We start from the raw sequence: 20,580 nt of genomic DNA, 5'->3' as shown, positions 1-20,580 counted from the left end.
GCTTCTTGTTTTGCCTCTTTCTACCTAAACATTTGATTAATGCAATATGGAATTTCTGTCCAAAAATAACAAGTCATGTGACCAGAACAAACGGTTATTAACAAAAGAGAGAAAAGAGGTTTTAAATTATGATTGAGAATGAGAATTAGTAAAACCTAAAAATAAAAACGAAGGATATAGCAGACAGGCCAGTCTATGAAAGAAGGAGAAAGGGCCGGAAAACATGGGCCAGTGGGCCCAAACAGAACACACTGCAGCGCCGTGAATTGTTGTATACTACCCGGAAAGCCTAACCCAAAGCCATAAAGATGCCACGTGGCAATATCTCGTTGAAGGTAGCAAAAATTTTGAATGTGAAGCCAAGCGCGCAACGATACACGGTGGTCCCCACCCATGTGGGACGGCATTTGTTCAAAAATCAAAACAACACGGAGGCCCTACCCGGCATGTTACGGCGTCGTTTCTACTAGCACCAAGCTCCCTCACTCTCTTCCATGCTCCCAGTCTTTCGTAGTCACACGCCGGTTCAACTTGGCACGTGCCAATCCAGAGAGAGAGAGAGAGAGCCTGGTCTCTTTTCTCTCCCTTCTTCAAAAAAATTCAATCTCAAGTTCCCATTGCTCATTGCTCATTTCACTAACACCACTTGCTTCACTTGTTCAAAACTCTGCAACTTGGAGCTGACGGTTCTGCTTCAGGATCCTTCCGATCTGATTTCTGCATTGTGCGAGTGACGAGTGAGAGGAAGATGAACGGAGGAGGTAGGCAGAGATCTGGTACGGCGGGGGTGCACCATCAGCGTCAGTACTCCGACAACTTTCTCGATGGATCTTCCAACAGCAGGTGGCTTCAATCCGCTGGCCTTCAGCACCTTCAATCCAATAACATTCCTCCGCTACAGGTTCGGATCTTATCATTCATTTTGCTCTTTTTCTATTTGTTTCACTCTATCCGTGATGATCAGCTTACGATCTCGTGGTGCTGAACCTTGATTTGGAATGGGAGCAGGACTATAACTTCTATGGCGGAGGAGCTCAAGGAGGTGGGAGAATGTACAGGAATGCGCAGAGGAGCTTCAATGGAGGAAATGAGTTCTACATGGAGCCTTCAACCCCTCCGGGTAATTACCGTGCTTCCACGCAGAAGAAGAGTGACGAGGATTCGCCCGGCGATTTCAGCCCCGGCCTGTTGGATCTGCATTCTTTTGACACTGAGCTTATTCCTGAGGTTATTATTTCAATAATTTTCTATTTTATGTTTTCACCCTTATATTTAATGTTTTGAAGATTGTCCATATGATGCTACTTTTAATAGCTTTCCTAATCTAGTATAGGATTGGATATGTTTTAGATTAATGAAATCTTAAATTATCTTCTGTTTGTGATGTAAGTAGATGCACATGAGAAATGTGGCTCAAATTTTGCTTGTAATTTGTGTGTCCTGCTAGATTCCAGCAACAAATGCATTTGATGGCAACTCCTTGTATAAACCTTCCCGTTATAGAAGCTCTGATGATTCTGAACCTTATATGATGGGCAAACAGACTAACAGAGGTCGTGCTCCTGAAAACGTCTTGAAAAGTTTTCCTGTTGACAAAGAAAAATCAAGTTCTGTAGCAAAGATCAAAGTTGTGGTAGGTTCTCTCACAATGAATTCTTTCTAATTTGTATATAGATGGATGGAAAGATAGAGCACTAGTTTTAATATTTTCTAAATTCTAATGTTGTCTTTTGCAATTTTTCCAGGTTCGAAAGAGACCATTAAATAAGAAGGAATTAGCAAAGAATGAGGAAGACATTATAGAGACATATTCCAATTCATTAACGGTGCATGAGACTAAACTGAAGGTGAGTGGAATTGGCTTTAGCAATCAATGCTTCCAATGCGGTATGGTTGTCCTTAAGTTCTAGAATAAGATTAAGTTGCCTTAAATGACAATAGTGATTTGTGAGCTAAGAAATCAAATATGGTTCTGCCAATGTGTTCAAAATGGAAAATGATTCTATGCTTATTTTAGTAACTAAGATATTTTTTAGCTTCGCTATATCAATTACCATAATACCATAATAATAATAATAATAATAATAATAATAATAATATTTATCCAGAATGCCAGGACTTCCTCCCTTGTTAGTTCTCATATAAAGATTTTGGCATAATAATGTAGTAGATGTCTTGTTTTTCTTTGAGCTCTTAAAATCTATATGCTTAATGTTTTATAGGTTGACCTAACTCAGTATGTGGAGAAGCATGAATTTGTGTTTGATGCTGTCTTAAACGAGGAGGTTACAAATGATGAGGTAACTATAATGTAGTTATATGTCCAGTTAAAATAAATGAAGTGACAATCTATGCCAATACTAACTTTTGTTTTAATCTTTTCATTTCTTTAGGTGTATCGTGAAACAGTGGAGCCCATTGTTCCAATAATCTTTGAACGTACTAAAGCAACTTGCTTTGCATACGGGCAAACGGGTAACTAGAAGGCTCTCAATTTTGAAATAATTGCTGTTACGGCCTACTGATGGCAGTCATATTTTATGGCAATTGCAATTGCAAATGCAAGCTCTGTTCTGGTCGCTATAATTTTTTCCCAATTGTAACTTCTAAATACCTTCTTCTGCTTATGTAGGAAGTGGAAAAACTTACACTATGAAGCCACTGCCACTTAAAGCATCCAGGGACATTTTGAGATTAATGTATCATACTTACAGAAATCAAGGTTATCAACTGTTTGTGAGTTTCTTTGAAATCTATGGTGGGAAGCTTTTTGATCTCCTTAATGACCGAAAGTAAGTTAAATACCTTCTTGTTTCCCACCACCTAATCTGTGATTGAGGGCTAACGTTGTACTTCTGCAGAAAACTTTGCATGAGGGAGGATGGTAAGCAGAAAGTTTGCATTGTGGGTTTGCAAGAGTACCGAGTAGCAGATGTAGAACAAATCAAAGAACTGATTGAAAAAGGAAACGCCACAAGAAGTACAGGCACCACAGGTGCAAACGAGGAATCTTCACGGTCACATGCAATACTTCAGCTTGCTATCAAGAAGTTGATTGATGGCAATGAATCCAAACCTCCCCGCCCCATTGGCAAGCTCTCCTTCATTGATCTTGCTGGAAGTGAACGTGGAGCAGATACCACGGATAATGACAAACAAACAAGGTATAATTTAGTATGAATTATGCTGTTAGTTATCTCAGGTTAAATAAGTAATTATGAAAGAAATTCCTAAGAAATTTAAACAACAAAACTATATTAAACATAGATGGCTATATAGTTATTATTAGTATCATCTTAAATTAGCTACTGTATTCGTTTCTTCTTTTCTTTCAATATATCTCTGTGATGACTTGTAGGCATAACTCTTACATATTAGCCTAATTAACTTGTTTCGCTGGTTGCCTCAAATTATTATATGATGCAGAATAGAAGGTGCCGAGATCAATAAAAGCTTACTCGCCTTAAAGGAATGCATAAGAGCTCTTGATAATGATCAGGGGCACATCCCTTTCAGAGGCAGTAAACTGACTGAAGTCTTGAGGGATTCATTTGTTGGCAATTCGCGCACTGTTATGATATCTTGCATATCACCAAGCTCTGGTTCATGTGAACATACTTTAAATACATTAAGATATGCTGACAGGTAATGGTGAATCTTCTATACTCTAAAGTAGATTTTAATTTTGTAAATCTAGTTTCATATCCCCTACTCCTTCAGCTGGATAACAGAAAACTAATGCTTTCACCATTACAAAAATGAATGAAAAATCCAGGGTGAAGAGCCTGTCAAAAGGGAATAATTCCAAGAAAGATGTTTTATCTTCTACTATCAACCTCAAAGAATCAACCACGGTTCCATTGTCTTCTGTTACTGCATCAGCCTATGAGGATCGCACAACTGAGGTATGGCAGGATGAAAATGATGGAGATGATTTCAGTCCTCCTGAAGATTACTACGAGGAGGTGAAACCATCACTGAAGAATAATGCAAAGGTGGAATCATATGCTACAACTGAAGACAAATTAAAGAAACCTAGTGGTCAGGTCAAATGGAAGGATCTTCCAAGATCTGAACCTAAAACGATGCACTCAGAGGATGATTTAAATGAACTCTTACAGGTAAGTTTTCTAGCTACTGAGAGAATGGTTTTAATATATATATAATGAGTAAAAGGACAAATAAGTCCTGAAAGATCACTCGTTTTTAAATTGGTCCCCGAAAGATTTTTTTAAGCAAATTCGTCCTTTAAAGATTTTAACTTAGTCATGTTAGTCCTTCCATTATTTTGTTTGTAGATAGTATCAAAATTTGCTAATGTGACATGTTAAGCGAAACCCCAACACACACCTAGGAATCTTAATTGACTATTAACATGATTAGTTTATGAAATTAAATCAAACCAACCCCAAATTGAGGGATTTCAATGTTTCAAGTTCTCTTCTCAATTAGGTTTTGATTTGATCAAATTTCATAAACTTATTATGTCAATAGTCAATTAAGACTCTTAGATAGTGTTTGTTTTGAGGTACTGAGACAGAGACTGGAAAACTGGAAAACTGAGATTCAGTATCATGTTTGTTGGTTCAGAGACTGGTACTAAATTTTCTGTCTCTATCCTTAAAATTTCAGTATTTCAGTACTTCCAAAAAGTAGGGACACAAGGGACTAAAATTTTTAAAGATGGAGACTGAAACTTTAATAATATTTTATACCTAAAATATTCTCGTTTCAATTAATTAATTCCAATTTTACCTTTTGTACAAATTAAATTAGAGTTTCATTCTTCTTTCAATTTCTGTCTCCCACTTTGCACCAAACAGAATATTGAGATTTATTTTAATTTCTGTCTCTTAGTCTCTGTTTCTTAGTCTCTGTCTCTCAATCTCAGTCTTTCTGTCTCTGTCTCTCCACTAAACGCTACCTTAGGTGTGTGTTGGAGACTTGGAGTCACTTAACATGTCACATTAGCAAATTTTGACACTATCAACAACAAAGTGACGGAAAGACTAACATGACTAATTTAAAATCTTTAAAAGACGAATTTGATTAAAAAAATCTTTCAGAGACCAATTTGAAGAACGAGTGATCTTTCATGGACTAATTTGACCATTTACTCTATATATAATTCATGTTAGCTGAAGCATATGCTGTTATTTCAGGAAGAAGAGGACCTTGTAAATGCTCACCGGACACAAGTAGAGGAGACCATGAATATTGTTAGAGAGGTATTTAAATGGTCTCTATATTTAAATTTGAAGTGCCCTTTAATGTTTTGGTACTCATGTTTATCCGCGCTGCACATACAGGAGATGAACCTCTTGGTTGAAGCAGATCAACCAGGGAATCAGCTGGATGATTATATAACAAAACTAAATGCCATTCTTTCTCAGAAGGCTGCTGGCATCATGCAGTTACAGACTCGATTAGCACATTTTCAGAAACGCTTAAAGGAGCATAATGTGTTGGTTTCATCTGTTGGTTACTAAGATCATTTGAAATATAGTTGGAGTCATGTCATGCATTTCTAAGATTGAGTTGGAGAATATGTGACATGACGTACCACTCTTAATAGTTGTGATTCATCATTATTTGGTAGCACCTAGGGGTTTCTCCTGGGCCCTGGGGATTAGAAGGTCTTCATTTTTCTCTTTACCCTTTTGAGAATGTTGACTTGTATTCGTTTTACGCCAGCTATAATGCTAATGTATCAATGTATAAAGTTCTACATTGATCTTTAATTAATCAATGGAGTACTTATTGAATAGTCTTGCGCTTATTCTGTTATTTGAAGATACATGTACTTTTTGCTAAACCTAGGAATCCTTTTTCAGGTTCAAACACGCACCGTTATTATAGTTAGCATTTTTTAAAGCATTGCCTTCAATAAGCTGTTATAATTGTTTTATCGTCATGAAATGCTTTATACATTAGTGCAAATCATAGCCGATATTATAAGTTTATAAATTTTGTGACAGGAATTAATGTGACATGGCTAGACCAAACAATTAGATCTATTCAGAACAGGAAAAGTGTTAACAATTTCTTAGATGGCCATGTGAAAGATTGTTAATACAACCCATCCACTTTTAAAATAAATATTACATCTATAAAATTGTGAAAGGAAAATATACCAATAAGTCATGTGCTAGACTTTGCTTATTATTATTGTAGTTGATATCTAATTAGATGTGATATATTATTCTATTGAGGGAAGTTATTATTAGAACGGTGAATGCTAATGCATTGTAAAATAGGAAGTTTCTTAAAAAATATATTATTCTTTTAAATAAAATTTTGGATGCAAGGAAATTGATGGAGATTAAAAAAAAATGGCTAAAGTGAAAAAAAAAATATGAAATATATTAGTTAGAGGAGAAAGAATTTTAGACCCATGAAACCCTATACATGTGGCCACCAAAAGAAAATTAAAGAGAAAAGAGGGGAAGAAAAGAAAATAAAGGAAAAAGAGCCAACCCAATGTCCCCATCGACTAACTTTCTCTTTGAGGGTATGCATGTCTTTTTAAATTTATTGATCTCTTTACCCGCCATGTTTGTTTTGTGCACTTTTAATTTCTCACTGAACCCATATCCATGAAAAAAGAAACAAATATTCTTATAATGATGCCGAAGATGATGATGATCTTGCTATACAACCTTGTGTCCTATTTGAATTAGTTCATTATTATTGAGAAAAAAAAAAAATAAAATATGGTCTTCATATATATTAAAAACAATTTACTGAAGTCACTACTGTTACCTGAAAGAGATTTGTCTTAACTTGATTGGGCTCCATTCTTCATAGGTCGCATCTTATGACAGCTATAATATATATGTATATAATACTATATATATCAAGTTGAGATTTTTGTGGTAGATACAAAACTAGTACATTCTTAAATGCATTTCCGTTTACCCTCTTAACTCATATCCAAACAAATAAAAGTTTTGAAACTCTATTATACTAGTAAGATTCAATATACCATCTTTGATGAGAAACAAATTAGAACTACAATCATCAACGGAACATGGTTACATGACAAAAATAAAAGAACTCAAAATTCTTATAATCATGATTCTGTAGTTCATCCACCTCATTATTGATTAATGGATGGATGAATTCAAACATGTAAAAACTAAAAACCAGAAAAGCAAAAATAAAATTGGAACTCAAAACCAAACAAATGAAACGAACTCAATGGCACAGGTAGCAAGCAAATTAAAAGAGATTTCATATACAAAAAAAAAAACAACCAAATTAAAGCATTCGTAGCTTAATATATATGATCTTACACCTATCTACAGCCAGATAGGGAGCCAAATCTTCCCTTGGATTTTGAGCGTTTGATTCTGACAGAAGATGAGTGTGGAAGTTGTGGAACTGGAACATTAAACTCATTGTGCATGTCTATGAAGAACTTGTCAACAATGTCCAAATAAACAGGACTCGTGAGTCGAGAATAGTAATGGAGAGCTTCTTCTATGTCCAGCACGTGTTCAACATCACCCGAATCCATCATCTCCAATTCCTTCATCTTCTTTGCCAAAGCATCATTGTTATTATTACTATTCACCTTCTTATTCTTCAATGGTAGAGTAGTAGTAGTAGTAGTAGTAGTAGTATTAGTCTCCCCTTTGTTCTTCTTCAATGGACTTTGCTTCTTGCTTGTTCCTTCTTCAACTTTTGCAGCATCTTCTACTACTGATGCTGATGCTGGCGCGGGTGGTGGTTCTCTTGAACGGATCATGCTCATGTCATCGTTCCTGATCCGTATTCTGTTGAGATCAGACTGCAGAATATCATAGAACTCATTGTAGAACTGGTCGCTGGAGTAATAAGTTCTTGCATTGCCACTGCGACGGAGGAAGGGATTCAAGGAAAGTGATCTGGGAAGTTTTTGATACCCTCCAGAGACTAAAGACTTGAAGCTTCGGAGTGTTTTTTGAAGCAGAACCCTGGCCTTGTGAATGGTTTCTCTTGGCAGCATTTTTCTGTGGATATGTTAAGTTTTTGCAGTCTCTTCAATAATGTTACATATAAAGAGTAGTAACCAAAAGAGAAAGCCAAGGCAATGTACTATAAAGGGTGGTTTGTGTTTCCTGTGTCTTGGTTTCAAACCTTATTACCTTTTTGTTTGTCCACAGCATCCCATGATCTTTGTCCCTCTCAATCCCTCTGTCTCTCTACATACATGATCCTTACATTGAGGTTAAAGATATAATTGCATAAAAGAAAAGAAAAGAGTATTAATTTCGGGACTTTAGGATGTAATTTGTTTACAAGTATTGTATTGATATTTTGACTACGTGTTGTTGAAAGTGTAGTGGCATTGGTTGAGATGCAAAGCTAAAGGTGGTGGGTGTGGGAGGCTAAAAGATGAAAGCAAGAACTTGTGTACTAGGTTCTTATTATTTATCTAAATTTGAATTGATGGGACCCCTTAATTAGTCCTTAATTACTTTATTTATACTAAAGTGGGAATGATTAGTGAGAGAGATTAATGGTGACACAGCAAACCCGTGAAGTGAGTATATAAGTTGTTAATGTTAATGAGCATGCATGTGTCTCTATAGGAGAAATTCCATATATGGCATGGTCCCCAATAATGTTAAGAGAGTCACGCTGGCACAGAGTAATGAGATGTGAAGACTAATTTTGATTTTGATTATATAGACATGAAGATAAGATGAGTGGCATTCCGTTTTGTGAGATGTCACTTTCTGACACTTGCCGGTGTTTAAGTTCTCCACCCACCACTTCATGCCTTAAGCTAAACTATCAAGCTAACTTAAAAAGAAGTTCCACATATATACATGTTTTTTTCTTGAACAAAGCCTGGGATTCTATCCCAGAATTATAGATTAGTGGTTTGACACTTGTGTCTTTGTGCTTGGTGATATACCAAAGGAGGACCTCACTCACAAAATTAGGTATACACTATACTTGGAGAAGGGTTATTATTGTCCAATCACTTAACTAACTGCTATTTCATTTTACACTCTTCATCCATTAGATATATGTTTAACATAATCAGTCCAACAAGTCCATACTTCTCACGAATCCAGTAACCCTTTAGTAAGATTAATGTATTTCCTTTTGAGTTAAGCATGTAACTCAAACTAGTTGTATGCACTAAAATAGTCATGAAATTTTAATTACATCAGCTACATCTTTGAAATTGGTTTGAAATTGGCAAAAGTGTATTATGTTATTCTCTCGACTTTTGACTGATCATATTGTTAGAGATTAATGTAATATACTTTTGTGAATCTCAAAAATATAATTTTGTAATTAGTATTTTGGAGACTATTTTAATTGACCTACTAATCTCTCGAACTAATTTTTTTTGTTTGCACCAAAATATCTATCAGGCCAGAAGTCCAATGACTAATCCCTCGGGTATTGCAAAGGCAAAGTGGGCGACCCTCCCAAGTAAACAAGTTCCATTCCTACACAGATTCTCGTCCATTTCTCAAACTATTTTTAATTGGGACAATAAAAAATTAACTTTCGAATTTTTTTTCAACCAACGGGCCCAGGCCCATTAACTAGGATTAACTCAATCTTTTTATATTTTGGTTAACGGATTTTTTTACACAGAAATTGCTGTAGTAGAAAAATAATATTGGGCCATTGTCCAAAAATATTTTGAATCAAACTTCAGAACTAGATTACTAGTGAGGGTGGGCTTGGTTGCACATGTTGGATCCATTATACCTCAACCCTAAACCCTTATTATCGAGGAGCAGAGGTATAAATATCATTCTCTCAGCAGCTTCGTCTTCTTCAGCCACATAAAAAGCTCCTTTGCTGCATCCTCTAGGGTTTCTGCATCTGCTTCAATGGTACTCTCTCTCTCACTCTCTCTCTCTCACACACACACACACAGCTCACTGTGTGTCTATCTATGATGAATTAACTTTGAGTATGTGTGAATGTAACACAGGGTAAGGGAACAGGGAGCTTTGGTAAGAGGAGGAACAAGACTCACACCCTCTGTGTGAGGTGCGGCCGCCGCAGCTTTCACCTCCAGAAGAGTCGCTGCTCCGCCTGCGCTTTCCCCGCTGCACGCAAGAGGAAATGTAAACCCTAATTTCTTCCATTTTCATTCGCGATTCTGATTCCTCGCATTTTAGTTTTAATTCTCACGATTCTAGTACTATTTTGCCAAATCAACCCTTACAGATAACTGGAGCGTGAAGGCCATCCGCAGAAAGACCACCGGCACCGGCAGGATGAGGTACCTCCGCCACGTGCCTCGCCGATTCAAGAGCGGCTTCAGAGAAGGTACCTCCACGATCTATATTCAGATCTTCAGTTGTTGTGTTTTCCGTTAATCATCATTTCGTTAATGCGATCTTGTTTCTGTTTAACTAGGTACTGAAGCTGCACCAAGGAAGAAGGGAGCAGCTGCATCTGCATAAGCCTTTTGGATTAGAAGATCGTTGTTTGGTGGTTACCGAATTAGAGTGGTAGATTGTTATTTTTGTGTTCTTGACGCAAGGCTTTTGGAACATTTGTTTATTTTGATAGTCTCATTGCTTCTGTCACTTTTGGTCTTGTTTACTTTAATTTTGTAGTTGCTATTAAATTTCAACGAGATGATTATCAGACTTTTTGGTTATTCAGTTTGATTGTATGACAATTATAGTTTTGGTTTCGAATGGTTTACTTTGCCAAATATATACTCTTATGCCCAGAATAATATCCAAACATTCATAGGATATACACCAAATTTTGTGGAGTAGATTAGAATTGGGTTATCTCTTGCCTCTCATGTCTTTCTACCATGTTCATGTAACTTCATAAAATATTTAGGTATAACCGTTCATGTATTAAAATTTTATTCCGATCATACTTGTTTTCTTTCAACATATATTGTGTATGTACTGTTAGAGTGACACCTGAATTTTAATCAAGTTATTATTTTAGGGTGGTTTTGCTTCAATAGTACAAATACTTACCTATCCTGGTTGGTTATTTTGATTTGTTTTGCTTGGCTTTTCATGATTTCATCTATTGTCGTCTTTGACCCCTGGGAAACTGTTGATCTTCTTTGCCCTGTCTTTTGCTGTTTCTTTCCCTTTCCGTTTGATGCTTTGCCCTCCATGTCATATAAAATGCTTACCAGTTCCTTTGGATAGAGTTTAATTTCTTCATCCATCAAAGATGTGTATTTCCTCTTAAACTCAGGTTCGTGTCGTGATCATTTTTAAATGTCACATAAATCATATTGGTTCTATTTAGTAGTATACATGAAATATATTTTAGAATGTGTTTTGCGGATTATTGGTATGTTAGAATCTATAGGCCAATTTTCTCACATCGACATTTCGTTGTCGGGGACATTTGTAATTGGATTATGTATAGGCTTGTTGGACATTCCCTTTTTTGCCTTGTTCTTATTCGCGTAAGGTTTAGTAATCAATGAATGGTGATTGCTAACTTCCTTTCAACGGATTTTATGAAATCGTCACGATATCAGCTTCCCAGCTATTAAAAAAGTGGTGGATTAGTTGCAATTGTATTGAGTAGTTAGTAATTTAAGCGATCTAGAGAATCTCACTAAGCAAATTTCCAATATTCATTCTTCCTGTTCCTAGACGTAAACAAGGAAGAATGTTTTATTTTTACGTATGTGATCTTCTGTATGATCTTGCGGTCTTGCAAAAGCTAGTAACAGATTCATGAGCAATATGATACTTTCGGAGTTATTAAAGAATTTGTTATTTTGAAGTAATAATTATTATTTTTGGACTGGAAATGGATATTTATCCTTTTATTTTTTGGATATTTATTCTTTTATTTTTGGACTGGAAATGGATATCTATCTTCATACCAATTGCTCTTGGTCTATCATATTTATATTAAGGGTTCCACGTCTTCAATGTAATAATATTATGTGTAACATCGCAAAAATAAATTTGGATCACGGTTATCATATATAGTATCACTTAATTTCATTAGTCGGCAAGAACCTACCTGAAGGAGTAAAATATTCTTGGCTTTAAGGTTCATAAATTAATCTGTGATGACTACTAGGCAAATTTTAAAAAAACAGACGCATGAGTTGAGTTTATTGTAGTAGCAATTCTGCAGCCGGCGATGGGCGATTGACGAATCTTAATTATATTCTGTAAGTTTGAACATGTACCCTTAATACAAGAAAAATGTGTTTTATAGGAACAACTTAAATATGGGAAATGGAGGTGGGGGAAAAAGAGTGATATGGCGTGTAAGGCGGCATGTTGTAATTGGTAACTGGCATTGATCCACGTGTCTGTGTCCTGTAACTCACACTAACAGAAACAGAAACAGAAAACAGATCCCTGAATTCTGACAATACTCTTCATCCACCATGGCTTCTCGCCGTCGCATGTTACTTAAGGTCATTATCCTCGGAGACAGCGGGTACCTTTTACTCCACCATCTATCTATTCATGCATTTTCATGTTCCAAATCATGACATCAATGGAACAAACCAATTGCTTCTTTTTTAAACAGGGTTGGCAAAACATCTCTCATGAATCAGTATGTGAATCGTAAGTTTAGTAACCAGTACAAGGCTACCATTGGTGCTGATTTTCTCACCAAGGAAATTCAATTCCAAGATAGGATGTTCACTTTGCAGGTAATTAAGCAAATTCTCTCTTGCTCATCATTTTCATAACCTCCTCATTATAATGATTTGAGTGCAGATCTGGGATACTGCTGGTCAAGAAAGGTTTCAGAGTCTTGGTGTGGCTTTCTACCGTGGCGCAGATTGTTGTGTCCTTGTTTATGATGTAAATGTTGTCAAATCTTTTGACAATCTTAGCCATTGGCGAGAAGAATTCCTTATTCAGGTGATTCAAATCCTACATTCTTCACTGTCATCTCAACATGATTAGATTACTGTTCTTACTTGTTGATCCTTGATCGCGATGTATATCTCGGATCTTGAAGTGATTATGCTCAGTTCCTTTTGACCTCCTGATGAAAATGGAGTGGATACCTTAAAAAAGTACTTCGATACTCAAGTTAGCTCACAAAATGTTTTATCAAGGATTTCTCAGAGATAGAGTTCAGAGCATACCTCATGAATTTACCGCTTTTAGAATATTTGGTTTCTATTACAAGGAATAAAGACTACAATGAAGAGAATTGAGCTATTTTTATTCGTTGACCATTTATTAATGCAAAGCAACAGTTTTTTATGAGCCATAGGTCGGATTTAACCGAGTTATAATAACCAGATCAATTACTAAGGACTTAACAAGAGTATTATGTCATTTTCAGGCTAGTCCATCTGACCCCGAAAACTTCCCATTTGTGCTATTGGGAAACAAAATTGATGTTGATGGTGGGAATAGCCGAGTTGTGAGTTACTATCCATATATACCTTCATTTTTTTTGGGTGGATAATTCTATTTTCTACATGTCTGCATTTGTTACAAGATTCTGTTTTGGTGCAGGTTTCTGAGAAGAAAGCTAAGGCATGGTGTGCTTCCAAAGGAAGCATACCATACTTTGAGACCTCTGCAAAAGAGGGATTCAATGTTGAAGCTGCTTTCCAGTGTATAGCCAAAAATGCACTCAAGAATGAACCTGAAGAAGAAGTGTGAGTTTTCCTATCTCATGCATATTACTACTCCCTTATGGTTGGTTCATATTTTGTTTGATTTATTGTTGATTTATGATGACAGATACATGCCTGACACAATTGAAGTGGGTGGTGGTGGACGGCAGCACAGGTCCACAGGCTGTGAATGTTGATAACTTAGTGTTCTTTCGATCAAACTTCAATTATTGCAAATCTTTTGTTTTGTATCTCATTAGTGGGTTAATTAGATGTCCTCTTGTTAATTCTTCTAATTCAATGTATCTTATAATATTTGGACCATAATTTAATTCTTCTGTTTAGTTTGCTTAAAAGTAAAACAAAACATTGCTCAATTATGTACCCAAGCTCTATTCTTCGTCTAATCTTGGAGTAATCATGTTCGTGCCATTTGGCCTCATTTGTGTCTATTTAACCTAGCTGGCCTTAATAAAATCTCTGAACATAAGAACCACAAAATGAGTCAACTACTCAATAAGGTATTATTCAACTTGCATAAGCATATGTATTCAACTTGTGCAGTGTGCCGGATAAAGTTACAAACTCAACCTCCATAGTAGAATGTATAGTAGAATGTGTAATATATATTTGTTTCTTTGAGGCTTAACTTGTTCTACCACCTAGGGTGAAAATGCATCTTGAAGTGGATTTATTATCACTAAAATTTGTAATCCAACTTGCGTCAGAATAACATTTTAAAACTGTGGGATAATCACCATAATGTAATCCCAAGTTTATGGTTTTCTTGAGATAACCAAGAACTGTTGTTATAGCTTTCCAAATTAATTGTTAGGTTTTTTATAAATCTTGATAATTTGCACACAGCAAATGCTATATCAGATATGGTACAATGCATTGCATACATTAAATTTTCTATAGCACTAGTATATTATAATTGTGCTATAGGTCTTCGCATGTTTCCTTCTAATTTACAAATAGGATCATAAAGTGTATTGAATTCTTTATGTGTGATATTATCAAACTTTTTTAATACATTTTTTATATAATGAGATTGACTTAAAGTAAAGTCAACTTCATTCTTATACATCTTTATGCCTACTATTGTATCAACTTCATTCAAATCCTTCATCTTAAATTTAGAAGTTATATACTCCTTCATTACATGAATTCTTTCTAGATTTGTTCCGATGATTAACATATCATCAACCTATAGACAAATGATTATTCCATAATTTTAAGTAAATTTTGAATAAATACATTTATTCGCACTATTATGTTAGAAGTGATTTGATAATACCACTAAATCAAACTTCTCATGCCATTGTTTGGGTGCTTGTTTTAGGCCATAGAAAGACTTAGTTAATTTACAAACTTTCTTTTCATTTTCGGGTAGCACATAGCCTTTCGGTTGCTCCATATAAATTTTTTCATTTAGATCTCCATTTAGAAAAGTCGTTTTAACATCCATTTGATGTATATGAAACTTGTGAATGGATGCTAATGCTATAAGAGTCCTAATACAAGTCATTCTTGCCACAAGTGTGTAGGTATTAAAATAGTCTAGACTTTTTTGTTGTCTAAATCCTTTGGCCACTAACTTTGCTTTAAAGGTTTATAATGAACCATCAGTGTTATACTTTCTTTTAAATACCTACTTACATCCTATAGGATTTGATCCTGGAGGTAAATCAACCAAGACCCAAGTATTGTTTGATAGTATTGAGTCCATTTCATCATTTGTTACTTCTTTCCCAAAGGCAGAATCCTTTGAAGTCATAGTCTCTTTGAACATTTGAGGATCACCCTCTTTGTTCGTCACAATAGGAATCTTATTTATCACAGAATTCCTAGATCCTTCTACCAAAAAGGTAATAGCTTAAGAAAAAAATAAAATTTGAACCCAAGTCTTTTTCTTTTTTCACTATTAAACTCTTTCTTGGTTCAATTAATTATTTATCACTTAAACGTTTATTATTTTGATTATTTATTTTTTATGAAACATCAGTATCATTTTGGAGATATTCTGAACTAGAAATTGAATCATTGATAAATTTATTTTTAATAAATTATACCTCTCTTGATTCAACAACTACATTAGACACTAATAAAGGGCTAAACACCCCCACACTTTCAGATAATTCAAGTTAGGTTTTCTTTCTTTACAATTTTCATAAAGAGAAACTTTTATCCTATTATGGATAATGACATTATGTCAATAATGTTTCACCCCACAAATTGTAAGGCAATTTTGTATTCAATACCATTGAATTAACCATATCCATTAAGGTACGGTTTTTTCTTTCTGTCAAACCATTTTACTGCGGAGTATACGGAGCGAAAGATTCATGCACAACATCATGTAATTCACAAATTTTATCAAATTCATTAGAAAAAGATTCTCCACCTCGATCACTACGAAGAATTTTTATTTTCTTATCATGCATATTTTCTACTTCCATTTTATATTTTTTAAACATTTAAAAAGTTTCATCTTTATTTTTAAGCAAATACACATAAGTAAATGTAGAGCAACCATCAATAAAAGTTATAAAATATTTTTTTCTCCTTTAATAATATTTCTATTTAATTTATAAATATTATTATGAATCAATTTTAATAAATGTGTATTTCTTTCAACTTTAAAAAAAAGATTCTTAGTAATTTTAGATTGTATGCAAATATTACATTTCTTATTAAAATTTTTGTTACTAAGATCAATACAGGTTTTTTTTTTCATATACTCAATTGATTTATAATTTAAATGTGCTAATCTATTATGCAATAAATTAAAAGAATCAATAGTATACACAGGAATATTCACTTTATTAATACTAAATTTGAAACTATGGAGGACTTTTAGGCATGGAAATGACACTAACTTAGACTGTTGAACCTGGATTGGTGGTCCACAGCTGGTTAGCATAATCCGAGAGTAGTGCATATTGTGCAACTGCATCTCCTTCCACTACTTTTCTTGCTGACTTTAAGGCCCTAGTAATGTAGGACTTGTTTAGCTTAATGTTGTACTTCCTCACAAACCAATCATAAACCTCTCTATGCTTCATTGTTGGGTACTTCCTAAGCTTAGAAACCAACTTACCCAACGTCCACTCCTGTGTTGCAGCCCTGTTCTTTCTCTTCTTAGCACATGTGTGTTCATCAACTAATATTTTAATCTGCCAAATCCCATTTTGCTTGTTACATGAACAATACACAACTCAGGGACATTTCTCTATTTTGCATACATCCCTGACTCTAATGTTGTCATTTTTAGTAAAAATGATATTCCTACCCCCATTGTATGGTGTAATCCCTAGTTGCATTCATAAAGTGGTACTTCGACTTAAAAATCATGCTTACCTCAAGCTTGAGGTTTCCGAATTTTGCCTTTTCATTGTATGGTGGATACACAGTAGTTTTCTCTTCATCGGAGTCCAACACCTTATCCATATCTTCCGAGTGCCAGGAGTCACAGTCAGATTCACCTTCAATTTCAGTTTTCTCTTCCGAGTCTGTCAATCCAAGTAAAATAAAGTTCATTATTCCAATCAACATGTGTGATATAAAATAACATGAGTAACATAAGAAAGACCAATCATGAATTACCAGAATCAGATGGCTCATCCTCTTCAATATCTTCATAGCTCGAGTCATCGGTGTCAATAACCTTTTTAGCCCCTCTAAAAGAAGTTGATCTGTGCTTCTCTTTAAAATCAGTTTTCCTTAGCCCTCTACTGTTGAAGTCATCACTGTCACTGTCAGTGTCACTGAGATTTTTCAAGACTTTAGTGGGTTTATACAGACTGTCCTCAATACTCTCATATGAGTCATAAGAGTCACTATTATCCTGAATTGGGGATGGCTTAATAGCTCGACCAGACCTTGTGAATTGCAAAGATTTTTTGTTCTTATTTTGAGCATGTAAATTTTTTGGAGGTTGATGGCCACTTCTTGGTTTAACAGCAGGTTTCATAGGATCAGTGCAAGGTTTTGCAGGTTGGGAGAAACTTTTTGTTGGAATTTGGGTTGGGATTTGGACTTTTGTGTGGGCTGAGAATTGCACTTTTTGGTGAGCTGAGAATTGAGCTTTTCAATGGGCTTCTGTGTGGGTTGGGAGGACCTTTTATTGGGTTGCACATAGTCTATTTTCTTGGGATAAGGATTAGCTCCAGCAGATGTGGGACTGGCTTTGGCTATATTTTTTGAAAGGGAGTAGAGAAGGTTAGTCTTCGATAGCTGTGAGTGGCTCTTTGTAGGCTGGGATGCATTTTTGCTACCTTGCATTGCAGGCTGTGTACTGGGCAGCTTCAACAAAGAAGCATTCTTTGGCAAAATTACTTCATCATCCTCACTCATGCATTCCACCACGTGTGGCTCTGAAACTCCGTGTTCAAAGAATATGTTCATGACGTTATGATTCCTTCTACAAGTCTTACATATTTTAAGCATATCTTTATCAGTCTCCAACTTTCTCAGCCCACCCTCAAGTGACAGCCAAGGAACTTTTCACCAGCATATGTCCCCCCAGCATATTCCAGTTCTTTATAGTATCCTTTAACAAAAACACATCAAGAGTATCCCCATCAACCCCTATCAAGACTTCTGTATTATCTGGTTCATAGATTCTACTTCATTTCTCATCATTTTTAAAATTTTCACCATGATGAAATATGAATGTCATCGGAGGACCGCCAAACAACAATATTAAGGAAAAAAAGTCAATGTGGCAAGCCATCTAAGACTATCAATGCTTCCAAATCCTATCAAAACTTAACACAGAACATGCATAACACTAACTCATCACCAACACAACAACTAAATAGGTAAACATTACTTCATTAACACAAACAACATGTATTATTTTTCGAAGCCATAAAAACAGAGTCTTGCCATTGTTACCCATATAATCGATCATAAACCAAACTCTAGGATAAAACCTTAAACCATATGCACTAACAGATTCTCACCATGACTCAATCATATAATAGAAAAACTAAGGGTTTACATAGTGTTACCAATTTTTTTTACAAGATACAAAAATTTTACCTCTCACGTCGAACACAGAAATAACAATGTGTCGTTGCCTTCAAGATTTCCACCAAACTCCAGAACTGACGCACGAACAATGTTCCACCACTACTCTAATGGTTGCGGACGACGGCGCGGTCTTCTTCGTCTTCATGATGGTAGCTTATGGGTCAGAGAAACATAGAATCATGGTGAGAGTAAAGAAGAACAAATGAGGACTTGTTCAGGAGACAAAGTGTAAAATGTTAAACTCTCTATTCTCAAAACGGTGGCATGTCACAACTTTCATACTCTTAAAGTGCGAAACTGCGTCGTTTGGTAGGATGGGTTGTCAACTCACGTTCCAGGTCAGTAGATTTTTAACGGCAGTGTCACGAAGTTAATGAAAGAACAAACGTGATTTAAAAATATTCATTCAGGGACTAATTTGATTTAAAAAAATAATTCGATGACGAAAATAAAAAGCACGTAATCTTTTCAGAACAATTTTAAGTATTAACCCAAATTTTATTAGTTTGAGGTAGATACTTGGTGTAATAGAAATCTAATAAAAGGGTGAGTGATAAAACTACATAATGAATAATAATATTTATTTTTATAGAAACTAGATTAAGATTTGGGTGGACTCCGTAGAGAGTTAAATTAATTATTATATTATTTAAAAATTAATTAAATAATACGTGGATTAACGTTAACTTAAAGACTTATTTGTAAAAGATATTTATAATTTGTATATAATTCAATATAATTATTCAAAAATAAAAAATAAAAATGCAACAAAAATGTTGTGAAGTTCTTTCATTCTTAAATATTTACTTATGTCTGTCTTGTAATAATTTTTATATAAGAGAAAATTTTCTTATACTTTATCATAAAATGCAATCAATTCTAAGAAGATAGATTTTTTTATTTATTTTTGTGAATATTTTTTAGATATAAATTATTTGGACTTTAAAAAACAAATTATATTTGTATGTTGATATTTTCGAGTAAAAGATGCTTTATAGTATAATTTTAAATTTTTTTTATATTTGGAGATAATAAAAAAAAGCAAAAATAATCGAGAATGAAAATACAAAAAATATAGTATAGCATTATAAATATACTATTAATCATGATTTACTGGAATATATGCATAGTAAACAAATGTTATTGTGTCATTATACACTTTAAATATTTGAAAATGAAAATTGTTATTATTATAGGTTTAATGTAGATATTAATTATATTTATTAACTATTATTTTTTAATTTAATTGAATAATAATAGGTATTAAATTTAATATTTTTGTATTATTATTATTATTATTATTATTTAGAAATCTATTATTTTTATTTTGCAAAATTGTAAAATTAACGTCTATGTAAAATTGTTGACATGACTCGATTATAAAAATCAATATGTTATAAGCTCATTTTATAATAGATTTGCCAATTTTTATATAATAAAAATAGATGGCATTATATCTTATCTATCACTGATTCATGATTATCCATGCAGGGGCCATTCTTAAAAGGTGAGTTCTATGGTGCCTTTGTTATGGTGCTTATATTGTCTAACTTCCCTTTTAAAGTAAAAAATAAAATATTTAAAGTAAAAAATAAATCATATAAAATTTATTAAATATTATTTATTTACCTTTTTTAGTAATTTAGATATAAAGTAATAGGCACCATAATATTCACCTTCTTAAAAATGTTAGTTGGAAAGCACTTGGGTTGGATTTCAGTGTCTGGATCATTATACTTGCCTTAGAAATTGCAGAGTTAGCTTTTTCCCTTAACCATTTCATTTTTTTCCTTCATTTTTCCTCTCTATTATGTCCATGAAGAAGAAATATTGTTGTAAAAAATATACCTTTCCTTGTTTTGTAACAGAGCCATACAACAGCTTGTTAATTGGAATGTTGGGTGTTTAACCTCTTACAAGAATGAGAAAATGGATGAATTTAACTCAAATTTTACATATAAAAACACCACATATTTCTT

The 20,580-nt window shown here is 34.3% G+C and overlaps 4 protein-coding genes across 5 annotated transcripts; 3 read left to right on the top strand and 1 right to left on the bottom strand.

Annotated features, from left to right (window-relative positions):
• The first annotated feature begins 512 nt into the window (after positions 1 to 512).
• Positions 513 to 5,745, top strand: LOC130940180 (kinesin-like protein KIN-13B). Its single transcript, XM_057868247.1, has 12 exons — positions 513 to 901; positions 1,009 to 1,227; positions 1,448 to 1,633; positions 1,746 to 1,847; positions 2,223 to 2,300; positions 2,394 to 2,475; positions 2,633 to 2,792; positions 2,862 to 3,164; positions 3,427 to 3,645; positions 3,776 to 4,121; positions 5,163 to 5,228; positions 5,310 to 5,745. The coding sequence occupies exons 1-12, from the start codon at positions 749 to 751 to the stop codon at positions 5,487 to 5,489; spliced, it is 2,094 nt and encodes a 697-aa protein (XP_057724230.1). The 5' UTR covers positions 513 to 748; the 3' UTR covers positions 5,490 to 5,745.
• A 1,552-nt stretch (positions 5,746 to 7,297) lies between these two features.
• LOC130940121 (uncharacterized) lies at positions 7,298 to 7,990 on the bottom strand. Its single transcript, XM_057868170.1, has one exon. It carries the CDS (start codon positions 7,988 to 7,990, stop codon positions 7,298 to 7,300), a length of 693 nt encoding a protein of 230 aa, XP_057724153.1.
• A 1,722-nt stretch (positions 7,991 to 9,712) lies between these two features.
• On the top strand, positions 9,713 to 10,667 carry LOC130942238 (60S ribosomal protein L37-3). Its single transcript, XM_057870951.1, has 4 exons — positions 9,713 to 9,848; positions 9,950 to 10,085; positions 10,189 to 10,294; positions 10,385 to 10,667. Exons 1-4 carry the CDS (start codon positions 9,846 to 9,848, stop codon positions 10,425 to 10,427), a joined length of 288 nt encoding a protein of 95 aa, XP_057726934.1. The 5' UTR covers positions 9,713 to 9,845; the 3' UTR covers positions 10,428 to 10,667.
• Positions 10,668 to 10,903: 236 nt separating this feature from the next.
• Positions 10,904 to 13,906, top strand: LOC130942237 (ras-related protein Rab7-like). 2 transcript variants are annotated; one of them, XM_057870950.1, is made up of 6 exons: positions 10,904 to 12,391; positions 12,508 to 12,634; positions 12,702 to 12,848; positions 13,282 to 13,362; positions 13,458 to 13,603; positions 13,689 to 13,906. In XM_057870950.1, exons 2-6 carry the CDS (start codon positions 12,527 to 12,529, stop codon positions 13,756 to 13,758), a joined length of 552 nt encoding a protein of 183 aa, XP_057726933.1. In that variant the 5' UTR covers positions 10,904 to 12,391; positions 12,508 to 12,526; the 3' UTR covers positions 13,759 to 13,906. The 2 variants fall into 2 exon arrangements, with proteins under 2 accessions (XP_057726933.1, XP_057726932.1); XM_057870949.1 differs by having other exon boundaries at positions 10,904 to 12,414.
• The last annotated feature ends 6,674 nt before the right edge of the window (positions 13,907 to 20,580 follow it).

Source organism: Arachis stenosperma, chromosome 7 (genome assembly GCF_014773155.1).
Source record: "Arachis stenosperma cultivar V10309 chromosome 7, arast.V10309.gnm1.PFL2, whole genome shotgun sequence".
In the NCBI taxonomy this organism is placed as follows: Eukaryota; Viridiplantae; Streptophyta; class Magnoliopsida; order Fabales; family Fabaceae; genus Arachis; species Arachis stenosperma.
Note: the sequence above shows the minus strand (reverse complement) of the source record. Positions and strands in the feature narration are given on the sequence as shown.

Excerpts from the sequence above, each read along its gene's own strand:
- LOC130940180 (XM_057868247.1), top strand. The coding sequence starts at position 749 with ATGAACGGAGGAGGTAGGCAGAGATCTGGTACGGCGGGGGTGCACCAT. Across the intron at positions 902-1,008 it reads ATAACATTCCTCCGCTACAG|GACTATAACTTCTATGGCGG; the intron begins GTTCGGATCTTA and ends GAATGGGAGCAG. Across the intron at positions 5,229-5,309 it reads CCATGAATATTGTTAGAGAG|GAGATGAACCTCTTGGTTGA; the intron begins GTATTTAAATGG and ends CTGCACATACAG.
- LOC130940121 (XM_057868170.1), bottom strand. The coding sequence starts at position 7,990 with ATGCTGCCAAGAGAAACCATTCACAAGGCCAGGGTTCTGCTTCAAAAA.
- LOC130942238 (XM_057870951.1), top strand. Across the intron at positions 10,086-10,188 it reads CGCTGCACGCAAGAGGAAAT|ATAACTGGAGCGTGAAGGCC; the intron begins GTAAACCCTAAT and ends CAACCCTTACAG. Across the intron at positions 10,295-10,384 it reads AGCGGCTTCAGAGAAGGTAC|TGAAGCTGCACCAAGGAAGA; the intron begins CTCCACGATCTA and ends TTAACTAGGTAC.
- LOC130942237 (XM_057870949.1), top strand. The coding sequence starts at position 12,362 with ATGGCTTCTCGCCGTCGCATGTTACTTAAGGTCATTATCCTCGGAGAC. Across the intron at positions 12,635-12,701 it reads ATAGGATGTTCACTTTGCAG|ATCTGGGATACTGCTGGTCA; the intron begins GTAATTAAGCAA and ends ATTTGAGTGCAG. Across the intron at positions 13,604-13,688 it reads AATGAACCTGAAGAAGAAGT|ATACATGCCTGACACAATTG; the intron begins GTGAGTTTTCCT and ends TTATGATGACAG.